The sequence below is a fragment of the Dermochelys coriacea genome, chromosome 24 (assembly GCF_009764565.3).
Source record: "Dermochelys coriacea isolate rDerCor1 chromosome 24, rDerCor1.pri.v4, whole genome shotgun sequence".
Lineage (NCBI taxonomy): Eukaryota > Metazoa > Chordata > Testudines > Dermochelyidae > Dermochelys > Dermochelys coriacea.
The window spans coordinates 3,654,603-3,671,758 of record NC_050091.1 but is presented as its reverse complement, the minus strand read 5'-3'; the positions used below and the strand labels follow the sequence as shown (position 1 = coordinate 3,671,758).

General features: G+C 57.2%; 1 protein-coding gene across 1 annotated transcript in view; it reads left to right on the top strand.

The window, feature by feature from the left end:
* The window catches only part of NTRK1 (neurotrophic receptor tyrosine kinase 1), a 29,271-nt gene extending 15,468 nt beyond the window's left edge, over window positions 1–13,803 (top strand). Inside the window, exons 7-17 of the mRNA XM_038382847.2 lie at window positions 704–830; window positions 2,052–2,381; window positions 3,271–3,288; window positions 3,991–4,049; window positions 4,773–4,875; window positions 5,866–6,012; window positions 6,744–6,874; window positions 7,666–7,838; window positions 9,806–10,046; window positions 11,706–11,864; window positions 13,143–13,803. Coding sequence (XP_038238775.2) covers window positions 704–830; window positions 2,052–2,381; window positions 3,271–3,288; window positions 3,991–4,049; window positions 4,773–4,875; window positions 5,866–6,012; window positions 6,744–6,874; window positions 7,666–7,838; window positions 9,806–10,046; window positions 11,706–11,864; window positions 13,143–13,328 — 1,674 coding nt within the window. The 3' untranslated portion in view covers window positions 13,329–13,803. The remainder of the gene's footprint in view (window positions 1–703; window positions 831–2,051; window positions 2,382–3,270; window positions 3,289–3,990; window positions 4,050–4,772; window positions 4,876–5,865; window positions 6,013–6,743; window positions 6,875–7,665; window positions 7,839–9,805; window positions 10,047–11,705; window positions 11,865–13,142) is intronic.
* Window positions 13,804–17,156: the final 3,353 nt, after the last annotated feature.

Genomic DNA, 17,156 nt, shown 5'->3' with positions numbered 1-17,156 from the left:
ACTGCTCTGTGCCTCAGTTTCCCTCATGGGGGATTGTTATCCTTTGTTAATGAAGGATTCCTTAGCTGGGTGGTGCCTGCTAAGTACTGTAGGGCCTCAGTATTTTGAATGCCAACCACCCCCACCCTCAAACTGCCTCTCCGCAAATATTGAACAGCAGGGATCATGTGAGGTGAGCTCCTATGGTACATTTCTGCTTAGAAGGGTGCCAAGCACTTAAGACACTGGGGTCTGACTCCGTGCCTTTGGGAGCTAGCACACCACAAATAACAGTTATAGGGCCAGTATAACAGTAGCACACAGTGACCCAGATCAGGGCCCTCTTGCGCCAGGTGCTGTCCTGAGCCCCAGGCCAATTCTCCAACCACTAGACCCTGCTGCCTTGTCCTTTTTATGAGTGAGGACAGGCCATGGGGTGTTTAGTACAAGCGACTGGCCTAAATCCTGCAGAAAGAGGGATATTTGCACCCAGTTCACTTGTGCTGCCCTTGCCCTCTGCAGGCTGGTGTCAGAATAACACGGCAGCATGTCCAAGTCCCTACACTGGTGGCAGCAAGTGGAGATTCTCCCATAGTTCAGGCTTTTCCCTGTCAGGCATGAGCTTTTGAATGGCCCTTCCATGCAGGGGGCTGCAGATCAGAGTGCGTCATGGCGCTGGTGTCATAGCAGGCTGAGTGCGCGCTCTCTCTCTCTGTCCCCGCAGAAGTCTGACTCAGAAATCACCCTGCAGATCTTCAACGTCTCCTCCGGCTTTAACCGAAAAGACATCACCTGCTGGGCTGAGAACGAGGCAGGCCCCAGCGAGGAAGCTGTGCAGCTGAATGTCACTTGTAAGCGGCATGCAGATCTGACTGGGCAGCTGGAGGCAGGGTTTACAAGAGCGAGGACTGCCCAGTGGCTAGGGAGACCTGGGTTCAAGTCTGTACTCTGCCACAGACTCCCGGAGTGACCTTGGGCGAGTCACTTAGGGTCTGTCAGCACTGCAGCCTGTGGAGACGTACCTGAGGTCGTTTGGATCTAGCTAGCTCCAGGAACGTTGGCTATGAAGCTGTCATGGCCTCTCAGCCATTGTTGTTCGATATGGTTAAATCAAAGCTTCGTCCTTCGTCGCTCTGTGCCTCAGTTTCCCATGTTTGATATGGAGCTGATAGCTCTGCCTTGCAGGGGTGCTGTCTGGATAAGTACAACCCAGATCAGGGAGGGGCTCAGATGCGACAATGGTGGTTGAGCCTAAGAGCGAGACATTTGCCCTGTTCTCTGCTGAGAAGCCAGTTTTCCCAGCAGCCAGGTCAGTTTCTGGGGCTCTGTCCCGAGAGCAACGGGGCCAAGGGGGCTCGGACTCAGCAGCTTTTTCCTTCCAAGCCTCCATGCCACTGCACGAGGTGCACATAGATTGCAAGGCAGAAGCTGTAAACTCCGGCTGAGGCTTTTAGCATTGCCTACGGCATCGGGATGTGTCTAAATCCCTTAGGCGGCTTTGAAAATCTCCAAGAGTGTGTGTGTGTGTGTCTGTCTACACACGCGCCACACTTTTGTGGCTACCTACAGTGGATGTAAGAGATCAGGGGGCAGGAGAGGGCTCCTTTAGCTTAAGTGCTAGTGGTTTGTGCTTTGGAGCTGTAGGTCACAGGTTCTAATCCTTGGCGGTAGGGGGGCCATCTGGTTGCTTCCTGCAGAGACTCTGCATCTGCATTGCAGCTGCAAGCGAGCCTCACAGCCTAGGCAGGTGGTCTTGTGCTAGCAAGGCTCAGGCTAGTGCACTAAAATTAGCCAGCTGGATGTTCTAGCCCCAGCTCAAGAGGGCTTGGGCACCCAAGCTGGAATATCTATGCTGCTACTTTTAGCATGCGAGCTCGAGCCCCCTCTAGCACCAGACTGGGAGGGTCATTCCCAGCGGCAGTGTAGACGATCTCTAAGGGGAGCTCCCCTTTAGGAATCTGTAACCCCGGCTGCCCAGCGGGTGTGTGGTTGGGTTAGTGACTGTGCCCACTGCCTTTGGGCCCTGGGCCAAAGTGCCGGTCTGAGGCCCTGTTTATCGTCTCTCCTCGCAGTCCCCGCCGTGATCCTGGACCTGCAGGAAGCCATTCCCCAGCACTACTGGTGCATCCCTTTCTCGGTGGACGGCAACCCGCCCCCAGCCCTCCGGTGGCTGTTCAACGGCTCCGCCCTGGTGGAAGGGCAGTACATCCACACCAAGATTGTGGAGTACGAGCACAACTCCACCGTGGCGCATGGCTGCCTGCAGCTAAACCGGCCCACGCACGTCAACAATGGGAACTACACCCTGCTGGCCCGCAACCTGCTGGGCGCCGACGCCCGCACCGTCCCGGGACGCTTCATGGACAACCCCTTCAGCTTCAACCCCGAGGAGCCGATTGTTGGTACAGCTCCCCTTCTCCACCCCGGGTCCTAATAACCCTGCTGGGCTGGGAACAGAGCCTTCCCCCACCACCATGGGGCCCACCCTAGGGTGAGCACTAAGGATGGGGAGGAATTGCTTAGGGCGGATAGCTAGCAGGAACAGATTTCTGGCTCCGTCGCTGCCCTGCCCTGCCCTGTGACCTCAGGCAAGTCTCTGCTCTGTGCCACAGTTTCCCCTCCTACCCATTTCAGACCATGTCTGTGTCGTGCCCGGCACGACGGGGCCCTGATCTCCTCCATGCTCTAGCAATGCCCCTAATAATAATACTCGATTACGGGATTGCTCTTGCCCTCCACAAGGCTCCATAAAAGATCTTGTAGGTTATTCATCGAGATGGGTCAAGACTGAAGATAGAGGGGCCAAATCTGGCACCTCTCTGGAGCAGCCAATAGCACTGGAGTCATGTGGATGTGAAATGCCACTGCTGCCCCCCAGTACTCACTTCGCACCAATGAGTCCATGAGGGGCAGGGCAGCCTTGGGATTGGAGCGCTATGTCCGACTCCCCCCCCCCACTCTGCTTCCGGGCTGGGGCATGATTCAGCTGGGGTCTGGGTGTGTCTGAGTCTTCTCCTGCTCACACTGGTTTTACACCAGAGTCGCTCCATTGGGCGTCACTCCAGATTTACACCAGAGTGGAAGGACATTCAGGCCCTGGGTTTGGGCTGAACAAAAAGTCAGCAGAGGGTTACTCTGATGCAGATTGGATTCTGGCTGAGGGGCTGCTGGTGCTGGGTTTGGTTGCTTAGGGCAGAGGGTGGGGTGGCCAAGGCAGGGGTCCTGGGAACTGGTGCTGATGCTGTACAGAGAGTAACAATACTTTTCCTCCCCGTTTGCCTGCTGCCGCAGTGTCCCTGCCTCCGGTGGGTGAGTATTTCCTAGGGGGCAGCTGCTTCTCTTTGTCCAAGGCGCCTGAGCAGCTCCATCCACCCTGGGCATTGGGAGCCCCAGAACCCGACACACCCCAGAAGGGCTGCATCCCGCCTACCTGCTCTAGACCCTTCCCTTTGCCCCATTACCAACCCCTCTTTCAGTAGGAGAAGCCGGAGGATCTGTGGTGTGAGAGGCTGAATTAATTCAACCAGGACCTTGGGTAGCTTGTCCTCCATGCCAGGGCTGCCTTCCAGTGAAACTGACAGGATCTTTAGGGCATAACCTGTTGGGGGGGGGGGTTTACCTGGATGCACCTGGGAGGTTCTGCAGCAGCCAGGTGCATGGAGGGGTGTGTGGCTAGTGCCATCTCCCGTCCTGGCACTGGCTGGCCCTGTGATCTGGCTCCGTGGTTCAAGTGGAAGCAGGCATCTTGCAGATCATCCTCCAGCACTGCACAGGAGAGAGGATGGGCCTTTGGGGTGTTCTGTGGGGCCCATACCCCGTATCCCTGCCCCCTGAAAGGGGTGCTTGACATCTGAACCCCCAGATTTTGCAACTAGCCCCACTCCAAACCCCAGACTCATCACTGCTACCCCAAAATAAAACCCTGGAAGCTTTGAGATCCAGCCCTGAATTCTGCAGTTTGCTTCTGTCTCTCAGACTGAGCTAACACTGCTGCCTTTCTCCCTGCTGCAGGCAAGGGGAACAGCACGCTGGACGGGCCGGTGGAAACGTCAGAGGAGCATACGTTTGGGGTGAGCCTTGGGAAAGCGGATTTGGGGGACGGGGGCAGGACAGGGGTCACCAAGAATATTCCTGCCTTTGTTGCAGCGTGAGGACGGGGCACACATCACCGTATGGTCTGTTCCACCTTTCTGGAAGAAGCTCACTGCCCTTGGCAAACATGAACCAATAAAGCCCCCTATGAGGTGGGTCAGTATCATTACCCCCACTTCACAGGTGGGGAAACTGAGGCACAGAGAGACAAGACCCAGGACTCCTGGGTTCTCTTCTGACCTCCGCTATCAATACCTTGGATGATCTTGAGCAAGTCACTTCCCCTCTCCATGCCTCAGTTTCCCATCTGAGAAATGGGGGCTGTGACATTGACTCACCTTCCAGGTGGCTTGTGGGGCTTAGTTAATAACGATCAAGGGCTCTGAGGCCCTCAGGTGGCAGCTGCAGAGGCAGGGCAGGGCAGAGGACTTCAGTGGCTTATGCCATGTGGCATGTTCTCCGCCCTGCTGGTGGCCATAATGATTTTGCATCAGAGAAGAGCCTCGACCAAAGCCCTGGATCCAACCTCCCCTGAGGTGGATGCGGGGGGCCCATAAATGGCAGCTGGGCCTTTACCTCTGCGATGGGCCAGTTTGTGCCCCAGGATCCCAGCCCTTGGGCACCAGGAGTCTGGGTCCAAAGCCAAGCCCGGATTGCTCTCTGGCCCCGTGGACTGAGCTGTGTCTCCTCCCTCTCTCCAGGTCTCTGTGGCAGTGGCGCTGGCTGTCTTCGCCTGCCTCTTCCTCTCCATCATGCTGATAGTGCTCAACAAATGCGGACGGCATTCCAAGTTCGGCATTAACCGTAAGTCCGCGTGGCCGCTGCAACCCCCTCCTCCTGGCCCAGCGAACATCAGGGCTGGAGGTACAGGCCTCTGCTGCTTGAGCTGAAGGAGTAACTCCGCGAAGTGGTAGCAGCAGTAGGCTGTTATCCCCTAAGTGGGTCGGCCACAGGGCCCTTACTGAGCTTGTTACCACACCAAGCACCGGGCTGTGTGGTGCGTGTACCATGTCCCTGTAAGTGAGGGTGTTGGATTCTCAGACCAAATCCGGGTTCTTGCTAGGCGAGCCGAGATCCCTTCCCGTGGGCCCCTCTATGCAGCTCAGGCCCCACAGCACAGATTTGGTCCCGCTCGTCTTAGTGTGAGTCGGGCCAGGTCCTCAACTAGGGTAATCAAGAGCAAACCCAGGGGAGCCCCGTCTACACTAGGTGTTGCAACAGCCGAGGCTGCTTTAACCCATGCCCGGAACAGCGCTGGGAGCATGGCCTTCCCCTGTTACTCCTTGCACTGGGGCCAGGATAAATTCCTCTGCAGGGGCTAAAATGGGGTCAGAGGCTGCCACGGAGTGACCCTCACTCACTTTGCAGAGGGCTCCCCAAAGATAGGCTCGGGGGACCCAAGGAGAGACCGGCTGGGAGGGTTTTCACCTTCCCCTGGGCTGGAGCCAGGCAGGCACCCCCACCTGCAACCCCAGGGCACCCGGGCATTGATGGGCAACTGCTTTCAGCAGCTCAGGAGGAGCGGGATTTTAGCACCCCAGTGCCTGGCCCTCCCCACCCCTGTCTGTGCCCCGTTGTCCTTGGAGCCATCAGATCTCTCGGCCCTGCTGCTGGATCTTTGATGAAGATGCCTGCGGGGGTGGGGAGAGCAGGGACAGCCCCCTTGGTAATTACTGCAAAGCTACCTGCTCTGCTCACTGCTCCCCGCTGTCAGCCCCGCAGCGCTGGCAGGGGGTGAGGGCAGATAGACCAGGGGGCTGCTGGAGCCTGACATCTCTCCCCTATCCCACGCAGGGGCGGCCGTGCTGGCCCAGGACGACGACCTGGCCATGTCCTTGCACTTCATGAACCTGAGCAGCAGCCCCCAGTCCTCAGCTGAGAGCAAGCTGGAGGGGCTGAAAACCAACGTCATTGAGAACCCGCAGTACTTCTGCGACACTTGTAAGGGCCAAGGGTAGGGTGGGGGGGGTAGGGTGGGTCCGGAGGGGCAGGGTGGGTTCCAGGGAGGATTAAGGGAGGACTGGGGGGCTACCAGAGGGTTTAGGAGGGGCAGGGTGGGTCCCAGGGGTAGAGGGGCTGGAAAGGATGTGGGTACCCAGGGGTGTAAATGGGTGCAGTGACGCGGGATCACTGGCACTCCCTGCCCCGTGCGTGGGGCCCCTCTGGGTTCTTAACAGGGGAAAGGTGCACACACGCCCACGCACGCACGTCCAGCCTCTGGTTGGCCATGGGTCGGGGTGTTGACAGGGAGTCCTGGACTGGCTGTGTGGAGAAAAAGCAAAGGAAGGGGGCAGGGGAATCTAGGGGTTCAGAGCTGCTCCCTCCCACCTGGATCCCTTGGCCCCTCCCACCTGGACCTCCTTCTTGGCCCCTCCAATTCTCCTAACCAGATCCTCACTACTCTCCCTGGAAGAGCCTCAGACCCCACCCCACCTCTCATGCAGCCAGATCCCTCTGACTTCTCTCCTCCTTCTCCTGACTGGAGCCTCCAGCTCCCCCTTTTTCCAAATTCAACCCTCCCCCAGCCTGCCCTGCCTCCCTGGCCCTCTTTCCCTTCCGGATCCCTGCCCCTGAGAGACAGCCGCTCCCCGCCCAGCTCCGCACCTCCCCTATGTGGGGTGTGTGGGTGCTGGGGTGGGGGGGACGCTTAGCTCAGCCCTTGCTCTTTGCAGGCGTCCATCACATCAAGCGGAGGGACATCGTGCTGAAGTGGGAGCTGGGGGAAGGGGCCTTCGGGAAGGTCTTCCTGGCTGAGTGCTACAACCTCATCCCCGGGCAGGAGAAGATGCTTGTGGCCGTCAAGGTAAACCCGTCCCCTCCTCCAAGGGAAACCTTCACTGGGGTGGGGGGGATCCCAGGACCCGCCTGGCGGCTTCACGGATGTCAACGTGCTGCAGGCGCCAGCCACTCACGACAGGCAGGGTGGGGCTAGAACCCAGATCCGCCTGAGCTACGGGAGAATCCCCATTCACGGTCAGCAGTATAGGCCATATGACACACTTTTGAGGAGTTCTGATTCCATCCAGTGGGGGCACTGGTAAGTGTATAGCCGCATGCCAATATATTGAATGGGGGCCCAGTCTAGACCCCTTCGGAGATCAGATCCAAACTCGCCCTGGTGGTTCTAGCTCTGGGTGAGACCCAAATGGGCCCGGGTTCTTTCCTAGCTGTGATGGAGACACAGTCTCACATGAACGGTGACTGGCCCACTCAAGCCTCCTGGCAGTTAGAAGGGATGGAGTCAGAGGCAGCTCTCTGAGTGCTGCAGTACCGCAGCACATGAAATCAGGGCCCCGTTGAGCCAGGCGCTGCACGGACACAGAGTAAGAGACAGTCCCTGCCCCACTGAGATCAGGGCCCCGTTGTGCCAGGTGCTGCCCGGACTCCAGGGGAGAGAAAGTCCCTGCCCTGCAGTGTTTACAGTCTAACTAGGCAGGTTTATTCCCCATGTCGCACCTGGGGACTGGGGCCCAGAGAGATGAAATGACTTGCCCAGGGTCAGCAGCAGCAGGAAGCCCCGTCACCTCCATGCCCCTGGGGACCCCAGCCCCGGTGCTCACCCTGCCCTCTCTGAGCCCGTCTCCCTGCCTGCAGGCCCTGAAGGAAGCGACGGAGAGCGCCCGGCTGGATTTCCAGCGGGAAGCAGAGCTGCTGACGGTGCTGCAGCATGAGCACATTGTCCGGTTCTATGGGGTGTGCACAGACGGCGAACCCCTCATCATGGTCTTCGAATACATGAAACACGGAGACCTCAACCGCTTCCTCAGGTGGGGCCCGGCCGGCAGCCAGCACGGGGCAGCGGACGGGGTGGCTTTGGGCTGCTTCCTCCCCCGGCGTAGATTAGAGCAGCCAGTGGGGCTGCTCTAACTTCCCTCCAGTCTGAGGTACCATCCAGCAGCCCAGAATAGCCAGAGCACGGTGTCCTTCAGCTGCTCCCCCAGCACACCCCTCCCCATCCTTGGCCCTCTCTGGCATGGCCCCTGCATGCAGGGTGGCGCCCCAAAAGTCTGTTGTGCCAGCCCCACATGCAGTGAACAAGATGCCCCGCCGTGCTCCAACACCACAGGGTGGCCGAGGAGTGAAGGGTCAGTTGTGAGAGGTGGTTTTCACCCAGGATTCAGGAATTGCTCGGGTGGGGCGACCCAGGTTGCAAGGGGGAAGGATCTTGCACCCAGTGTGGGGAGAGAAGCTGGGGCAAGAGCGCGGAGAGACATGGCCCATTGGTTCAGCTGAGATGCAGATGGGGGGATATATGGAGCCTGAAATGAGTTGGGGGCTGGAGGTTTGGGAGGGTGGATGTGGGGGGAGCCAGGATGCGGAGCAGCCGTGGAGAATGGGAGTGGCAAGGTGACAGGAGGCAGAAGCCAGGGAGGGGCGGGGAGGCCAAAGTGGGGGGACAGCCCTGACAGTCCGCCATGGGGTGGGGAACACACGTCCCATCCGCCCTTTAAATAATATACTGTCACCCCCCCTCCACACACACACACACACACACACACACACACACACACACACACACACACACCTTGATCCTCACAAGGGCTCTTCGTTGTCTCCCCTTGAAGCCCAGCTCCCCTTCCCCTGAAGCGTTAGGGGGCTGATTGGTGACCCCCAGGGGCCGGGGTGCCAAGTACAGCATCACAACACACGCAAGTCGGCCTGTACCACACACGCACTCCACACTCGGAGACACGCCGAGCGACACACCGACACAGCCCACACTTCTCCAGGCTCCCACCGAGCCCTGCCTGGCCCGTGACTCGGGATTTATTCGCCCCATTATGGCGGTCCCTGCCTTGGATTCCCCCCGCCCCCCTGCTCCATTACCGCGGCAGCTCAGACAGCGGGCCCTGCTAATGCGGCCTCCTTGCAATATTGATTAGATTAGCTGTCTGAGAGGCTGAAATAGAGGGAGATTGGCCATCAGCTGGAATAAGCAGAGACTTTTCGATTGGCCCCCGAGGTATTGGCACTAGATGGGGCACTGCCAGCGGCATCGCTTAGCGTCCGCGGGATGAGCTCTGAGACCTGCCTTTGATGATTATTGTTATGGGACTTGGCATTAATGGTTCTGCTTCCCCGGAGCCACGCGGGCCTGTCCCCGACCTCCTTGCCCAGGCTGTCAGCAGCACTTGGCATCAAACGAGCCCCGTTAGTGCGGGTACCTGGCTGGGAGAGGGAGAAAGTATCCCCCATGCCCCGCCCTCCCCCACCCCGCTGGCTGGGTCTGCACCTCAGACCCCAGCCCCGCAGGCTTGGAGGGGCAGGGAGCTGGGCTAGCCCCACATCCTCACACACCCAAACACCCCCCCCACCCAAACACACACCCCATAACCCCCTCACCCATACACACCCTCACATGGATACATTCATAGACACACCAATACACACATCAACACACAGACACGCCCTCAAGCTTACACACGCTCCACACCTGCCCTCGGGAAGGAATTTCCCCCCCAGGTCATATTGGCAGGATTCTTGGGGGGGGTCCCCTTTCTCTGCCGTGTAGTGCGTGGATCACCTGCTGGGATCACCTGGGCATGTCCCTTCTCGTCAGCTCCCTGCTGGTGCCCGGGCCTCGGGAATTGGTGGCACCTCGGTCTGGCCGCACCCAGGCCCGCTTGCACTTCCGCCGTGGCCTAGGGTGATCCAGAGTCAGACTCTGAAGAGTCGGGTCGGTTCCGGTCCACTTGAGCCTGGCCTCACTGCAGCCCGCCCTTGTCCTGCCCAGGTCCCATGGGCCAGATGCCAAGATCCTGGATAATGGGAATGGCCAGTCTTTCGGGCAGCTGACCCTGAGCCAGATGTTGCAGATCGCCACCCAGATCGCCTCGGGTATGGTCTACCTGGCCTCGCTCCACTTCGTCCACCGCGACTTGGCCACGCGCAACTGTCTGGTGGGCCGCAGCCTGGTGGTGAAGATCGGGGACTTCGGCATGTCCCGGGACATCTACAGCACGGACTACTACCGGGTGAGCTCCCGGGGCGGGGCAAGGGCATGATTCTGCTGTCACGCCTGCCCAGGGCCCAATCCACAGCCTCGCGGAGTCAATCAGGGCCTTTCCGTTGGCGCTAGTGGGCTCAGCAGGAGTGGATGCTACCGGCCTGGGCTGGCACAGTGCTCTCAGAGAGCTTGGCTCATGCTGTGTCTGTCCCTCCCTTGACTAGGGTGGCCATGTCCCTGGTCTCCAAACTCCTACCCCTGTCGCAGCCTCCCAGTGTCTCCTCTGCCCCCCCACCCCGGCGCCTGTCAGGTTTGGGGGTCAAGGCTCAGGCCTCAACACTTGGGAGAAAACGCAAGTTGCCTCGTAACTCACTGTCAATGTCTGTGTCTCATCCCCCCACTGACACTTAGGGGATAACAGCCTACTGCTGCTGCCAGCTAGTGGAGCTCAGGGGCTGGTCCATATAGAGGATAACAACCTACAATTACTGCCAGCTAATGGAGTTCAGTGGCTGGTCTGTATAGATGACAGCCTAATGCTGCCAGCTAATGGAATTCAGTGGCTGGGCCATATAAAGGATAACAGCCTACTACTGCTGCCAGCTATCAGAGTTACTCTGATAGAAATCTGTGTTTTGTAGGTCCTGTGTTTGAACCCCGTTAGGGATCCCATCAGCCAATTCTTTGCCCACCATTTCCCAAGCACCCCTCTGCCCAGGTCCGTGAGGCTGCGTTCAGTGCTAGTGGAGGGCTAACTCCTCCTATGCTTCGTTAACTAGAGACAGCGCTTCCCTCGAAGACCCCAGCCCACTCTCCCCCGTTGCTCGAAAGCGCAGTGTCAGTCGCTGGCTGCCCCGGGGTAACCAATGCACGGGAAGAGTGAGGCTTCTTGGAGCAAACGCATCGCAAGCCATGTGCCCGGCCGGCTGGAGGAGAGACCCATCCATCTCCATCTCCTCGAGAGCTCTGCTCGGATCGGCCTCTGGGGCAGGCAGGCGGCTCCGAAGGGCCTCTTCCAATTTTCCCTTTTAGCTCCTGCCCCACCTCAGTCCCCTATGCATATTTAATAGGGCCTGCGATGGAAAAGGGAGCACAGAGCACTTAGCGATTGGAAAGGCGGCGCTGCCAGGCGGGGGGGAGGGGCCCCCGATGGGCTGCTGTGAAAGGATTAATAAAAGGAGAGAGAGAGAGAGATGGTACAAAAGGAGCCCCTTTCTGGGCCCTATTCTGTTCTGCTGGTGTAAATCAGGAGTGACTCTGGTCTCACACTGGTGTGAGCAAATGGAGAATCCAGCCCCGCCCCTTTCATCTCTTTCCTCTCTCTTTTTTTCTTTCCGTCCTGCTCCTTCCCTCTTCTTGATTGGTTTTTTCTTTTCTTTCTTTTCCCACTTTTTCCTTCTTTTACATTCTTCCTTCTCCTTCTTTCCTCTTTTTCATTCTTTCTCTCAACTTTTCTCTTTAATTTTCTGTCTCTCAAACCTTTTTCTTTCTCATCTCGTTCTCTCTCATCTTTCTTTGGCTTTTTCAAATGACTTCCTTCCATCTCTTTCTTTTCTCTCTCTCTCTCTTTTTTTTTTCTTTTTCTCTCTCTTTCTTTCTTTCTGTTTTGCTGCCTGCTGCAATATCCTGGCTCCGCCCGTCTCCCCACCCCTCTGGCTAACCCATCCTCCCCTGGTCTCTCTGGCAGGTGGGCGGACGCACCATGCTGCCCATCCGCTGGATGCCCCCGGAGAGCATCCTCTACAGGAAGTTCACCGCTGAAAGCGACATCTGGAGCTTTGGGGTGGTTCTCTGGGAGATCTTCACCTATGGGAAGCAGCCCTGGTACCAGCTGTCCAACACTGAGGTGAAGGGTGGCTCAGTGAGCGTGGGGTGGGTGGCAGCACCCTGGCTGGGGTCAGGGAGAATGGCTGGGTTAGTTCCAGGGAGCAGGGTCTTTGAGCTGCTGGTTCTCTGATGGCCAAGAAGTCAGCTAGGGGGAAAGGAGATGGGCTAAGAAATAAGGGGGGACCCCATCGAGGACCCCATCCCCCATGGCTTAAAGCAGGAAGCCCATAGCCTGCTGTCCCTCGTGTGGTAGTGCAGTCTAGAGGTTACAGCCGGGAACTGGGAATTGTGACTCTTGGGCTCTGTCGACAGCTCTGGGAGGAGGCGGAACGGGAGTCAGGATGCCTGGGTTCTGTTGTGCAGTCTGGGGGCCTGAGGAAGGGACTGGGGATCAGGACTCCAGGGTCCTATCCCCAGCTCTTCCACTGGCTTGTGTGTCCTCAGCTTCTGTCCCCTGCGTCCATCGGGGCTAAGAACCCTTGCCAAGTGGGGATCAGTTTGCAGGATCTTCACACGACAAGATACCAGGGAATATGGGCAAACTATTCCACCTCTAACATGGCCCTGCCGGTCTGGCTCTCCGGGATGGCTCAGACTGAGCGGAGAGGGGCCAGCCTGGCTCTGGGGCTTACGGGAGTGGGGATTCGAGGGGGGCAATATTTCAGTTCCCTGAAGCATGAAAGATCTGATTCAATTTGCCGGCCCGGGGTGAAACCTGACCTGCCCCTAACGAACTCACTGCGTGGCCTAAGAGCTTCCTTGCCCATCCCTTGGTCTAATGTTCCCCAGAGCAGATGGGGAGTCCCTGGGAGCGGACTGATGGTTCTTTCTCTCCCTTCTGCTGAGCCCAGGAGGATTCTGGGGGCGGGAGCCCGGTGTGCAAGGGAGATTGTCACAATGTCTCTTGGTTTCGTGTTGATGACACCGATCACCTCAGGACGGCAAAGCACTCCAGTCTGTTGGCCTCAGTGGATAGATCCCTTGGCCCACAGATCAGAACAGCTAAGGGCCGGTTGTAATTGGACAGGGAGTGGGTCATCGCCAATTTATAGATGGGGAAACCAAGGCACAGAGCGGCGAAGTGACAAGGGACTCTGCAGCAGAGCTGAGAAAGGACCTGGGAGTCCTGACTCCTTCCTGTGCCTTGCCCCCAGCACCGTCCTGTGCCCCCAGTGGGAATGGTATAGCTAAGCTCAGTTCTGGGCAGAGAGAGCACGTTGGCCCTGTCCTTCGCTCAGGGCAAGTCGTTGCGGGGTTGAAACCCAGACACTTCATCTCCTCTTCCGCTTCTCCGCAGGCCATCGAGTGCATCACGCAGGGTCGGGAGCTGGAGCGGCCCCGAACCTGCCCCTCGGAGGTGTACGACATAATGCAGGGCTGCTGGCAGCGGGAACCCCAGCAGCGGCAGAACATTAAGGAGATTCACAGCCGGCTCCAGGCCCTGGTCAAGGCCCCTCCAGTCTACCTGGACGTCCTGGGCTAAGGACAGGGATAGAGAGGGGGAAGGAAACCGGCTCTTCCTTCGGGACGACCCCACTGGGATCCTCCTCCCACCTCCTCGCCTGCCCCTCGCCCCATCGACGCCATGGCCAGCGTCCCACCCCCATCCTGGGGACAGAGGTGGTGGGACCACAGAGAGGTTCCCTGCCTCTGGCCTTGGCGGTGCTGTTCCCTCGGGCAAGGGCGTCAGGATGGGACTGGGTTCCCAAAGACCCTGTCAACGTCACACGAAAATTGCTCCCTTCGGCCTCCCTCCAGCTCCGGCTGGTGCCTCAGGCCGCTGCCTGTTGCCCCCCGAGAGCGGTTGTGGGAGGGCACGCAGGGCCCTCAATTCAGCCTCAGCCTCCCCAGAAGCCTCCTCACCCGCCAAAGACAGACGGACAGATGGATGCTAAAGGGCCTGATGGAGGACACCCTCCACCTCAGCGGGTGGGGGGCCCCTGCCCCGTGTCTCTTCCTACAGCAGACTCCACCCGGGCACTGCGACGCTCCTTCCGCTCCCTGCTAGGTGACGCGGACGCATCAGTTATTAGTTACCCGCTGGCCAAAGGACTGATGCCAGCTATGTCTATTTCAGGGGGAGGATGCTTCATGGGCCCAGACCCCCCCAGGTTTGGGGGAAGGCCAGCGGGAGGGATGGGGAAGTGCTGTTGAATGGTACGAACGTGTTTAACGCTATTTATCACTATACATGCTAGCTCTTCACTGTACTGGCTTATCTGGGGTGGGGTGGGGGGAGTGGGGCCAAGTCCTGGGGCTAATTGATTGTAAGTAACGGGACGTTTGTCCGCCGCAGGGCTGGCTGTGAAATCCCTTCGCAGCTTTTGGGCCTGGAACTCGTTTGCTGAGGCTGCGTTAACGACACCCACCTCTGAGCATCCAGACGTCCACACCGCAATCCTGGGCTGTGATTGCGGCTCACCATGATCTAGCCGGCTCCGGGACAGAGAGCAGCGAAGCCCAAGCAGCACCGGCTTGAGCGTGAGCTGTACCGGCCTGCCCGGGACCCTGGGGGATTACTCGAGTGGGGCAGACACTTGCCCATGCTGGGGCTGTCCTGACTTCACAGCTCTGGTACCCGCACTAGCTAGATTATGTCGCATCCCATGATTGCAGTGTGTAGCCACACCCTGAGTGTCAGACCCACTGTTGCCTGGCCCGTGGGAGCAGATCCTCCCCTGGTGTAAATCTGCATCGCTCCAGGCCATGCCGATTTGTACCAGCTGAGGATCTGGCACCGGGAATCTTGAGGCCTCAGGTCCTGCTTGGTGATTGTGGGCCGGGGCTAGGAAGTTCATCTGGCCAGCTGCTAATGGGAGGAGTTGGAAAGGTGAGGCAGGGAGCTAGCATGTGGCTGTCCAGGCAGCCAGTCACTCCCTCCCGACCTAGGCTCTTTGTTCGCTGAGGGCTGAACAGGCCTTGGAGACAGAGCTCCTTCCTCCCAATGTGGCTGGGGAGAGACGCAGTGCCGGGGGTGTCAGAGTAGCAGCCGTGTTAGTCTGTATCCACAAAAAGAAAAAGAGGACTTGTGGCACCTTAGAGACTAACAAATTTATTTGAGCATAAGCTTTCGTGAGCTAATGCATCCGATGAAGTGAGCTGTAGCTCACGAAAGCTTATGCTTAAATAAATTTGTTAGTCTCTAAGGTGCTACGAGTCCTCCTTTTCTTTTAGTGCGAGGGGTGGTAACTAAGGACTCCGGTCTCTAGGGCTCTGCAGGGTCGAGCTGCAGAGGCTCTGAGTTAAATGCTCTGCTGGCAGGAGTTCAGGGGTGTTACCGCAAGGAAGGTCCCGGGCAAAGGGGATTTGTGGGGCAGGGAAAGATGGGGCAGGTCCCAAGAGCAAGCGGAGGACTAACGTCAATCGATGCACCGTGCAGATGTGGTCAGCTGGGCTGTGTCTCTAAAGTCACGCTCTAGCTTAGCCCCAGTTTAGCTCCACACAGGAGCCACTGGGCAGTCCGCCCCAACTTGAGCCCAGACGGGGGTCACCATGGTTCTCTGAAACTGATGGGGCCTGATTATGTTCCCTCACCCCCATGGAATCTGGAGTGACTCGACTGAAGTTGCTGGGCCTGATTCTATTTACACTGAGGCCCCTTTTTGCTGCTCTGGCAGTGTAAAGGGGCTTTAGCTGTGGCATAAGTTGGGCATAAATTATTATTCTGTGTTTGTATTCTGATAATACCTAGAACCCCAGTCATGGGTTAGGACCCCGCTGTGCTTGACCACTGCTGTGAGGGCTTGTCTACACTTGAAAGTTAATTCAGATTAAAGCAGGGTGTGAATGTAAAGTGCTGTCGCAATTCCGGAATAACTCTGGGTGTAGACAAGCCCATCACAGTTCCATCCGCTTTATGGTCCCTTTACATTGCCAAAGCAGTGTCTGCCCCTGCCTCCCTCCTCCTCCTGACACCGGTTAATTAAACTGGTTTAGTTAAAAGTGGTGCAAAGTGCTGTGTGGATGCTTATTCAGGTGTGAAGGCACCTTGTATCGCTTTAGTTTAAGCCTGTTGCCAAATGACTAACTAAAGTGCAATAAACCTGATTTATATCAAAATGGAGGGAGGGGGAAAGAGAGTTGCACCAGTTTAACTAAATCAATTTAAATTCAAACCTTAAGGGCTTATCTTCCTGGGGACACTCAGGAAAATTAATCCATATTAACATTTAACGTGGGTTAGTTAAGCCACATTCATTTCCTTATTCGGAATAAAAATTTCACCTTAATTCATGGTTTCTCCTAAATTAAACCAAATTAAGGCCACTTTCATTCTGAATGAGTGTGTCCACACAGGGGCTTAATGCAGTTTAACTAATCCACTTTAAAGTCACACCTGTAGTCAATTCCAATTAACTTGCCCATGTGTCCCAGAGAGGCAAACCCTTAGGTTAAACAGGTGGAACTTTGCCCTGGAGCCAAAACCTTTGTCACAAGGGAATTTTATGCTGCTGTAAGTGAGAACAGGATCCTACGAATCTAGAAACTGCCTTCTGGATCTCTGGCTTTCTCGGTGTTCCTATCTCTTTAGCGCTGTTTCTGCCCTTGGCAGGGCTCTGGATAGCAGACATGTCTTTCTGAGCACTAAGTCAACTCTGTGAAGGAAAATAATAAGGAATAAAATCTCCTGTCCATTTCACTCAAACTCCAGGCAATGGATGGAGCGGGAGTTATTGCGTCTGCTGTTCCTTTACCGCGGGGGCTAGTCCAGCGCCGGGCTTCATTGGAAAATGATTCTCTTTCCTCCCTAACAGGATTATCCCGCTGCCTCCCTCCTTCTCCGCTCTCTCCTTCACCCTCTGCCACGGCTTTTCAGTCAGCCAGCACAGGGATGCGTACCCCGCCCCAGCACCCGGCGCAGATCTGCCAGGGGTGGGTCACGTTGGGCCATGTTGCCAAACGCACCCGGGCCCTGTCTGCTATGCAGTGCCTTCACGAGGAGAGATGGGTTTAAGGAGAAATCAGAGCATCTTGGGACACAGGAAGAAGGGAAAACACCCGTGTGCTAAGAGAGGAAGGAGTGCCTAGTGGGTAGAGTGCGGCTCAATTCCTGACTCTGCCGCAGGCTCTTGGTGTGACCGTGGGTTTGTCTATGTGGAGAGCTGTTCTGGAGCAGCTAGTCCTGATTAACCCCGTGGGGGCTGGGGATGACATCCTCTTATTCCAGTATGCAAGTGCCTTGTTCCGAATTGGCTTAATCCTTCTTAGAAGTGAATTAAGAGCATTCAGAATAAGGACATCCACGCACTGTTAACTAGGAGAGTTAATCTGTTTTAAATTCACGCCCTATCTTACCCCCCACTAACTTTCG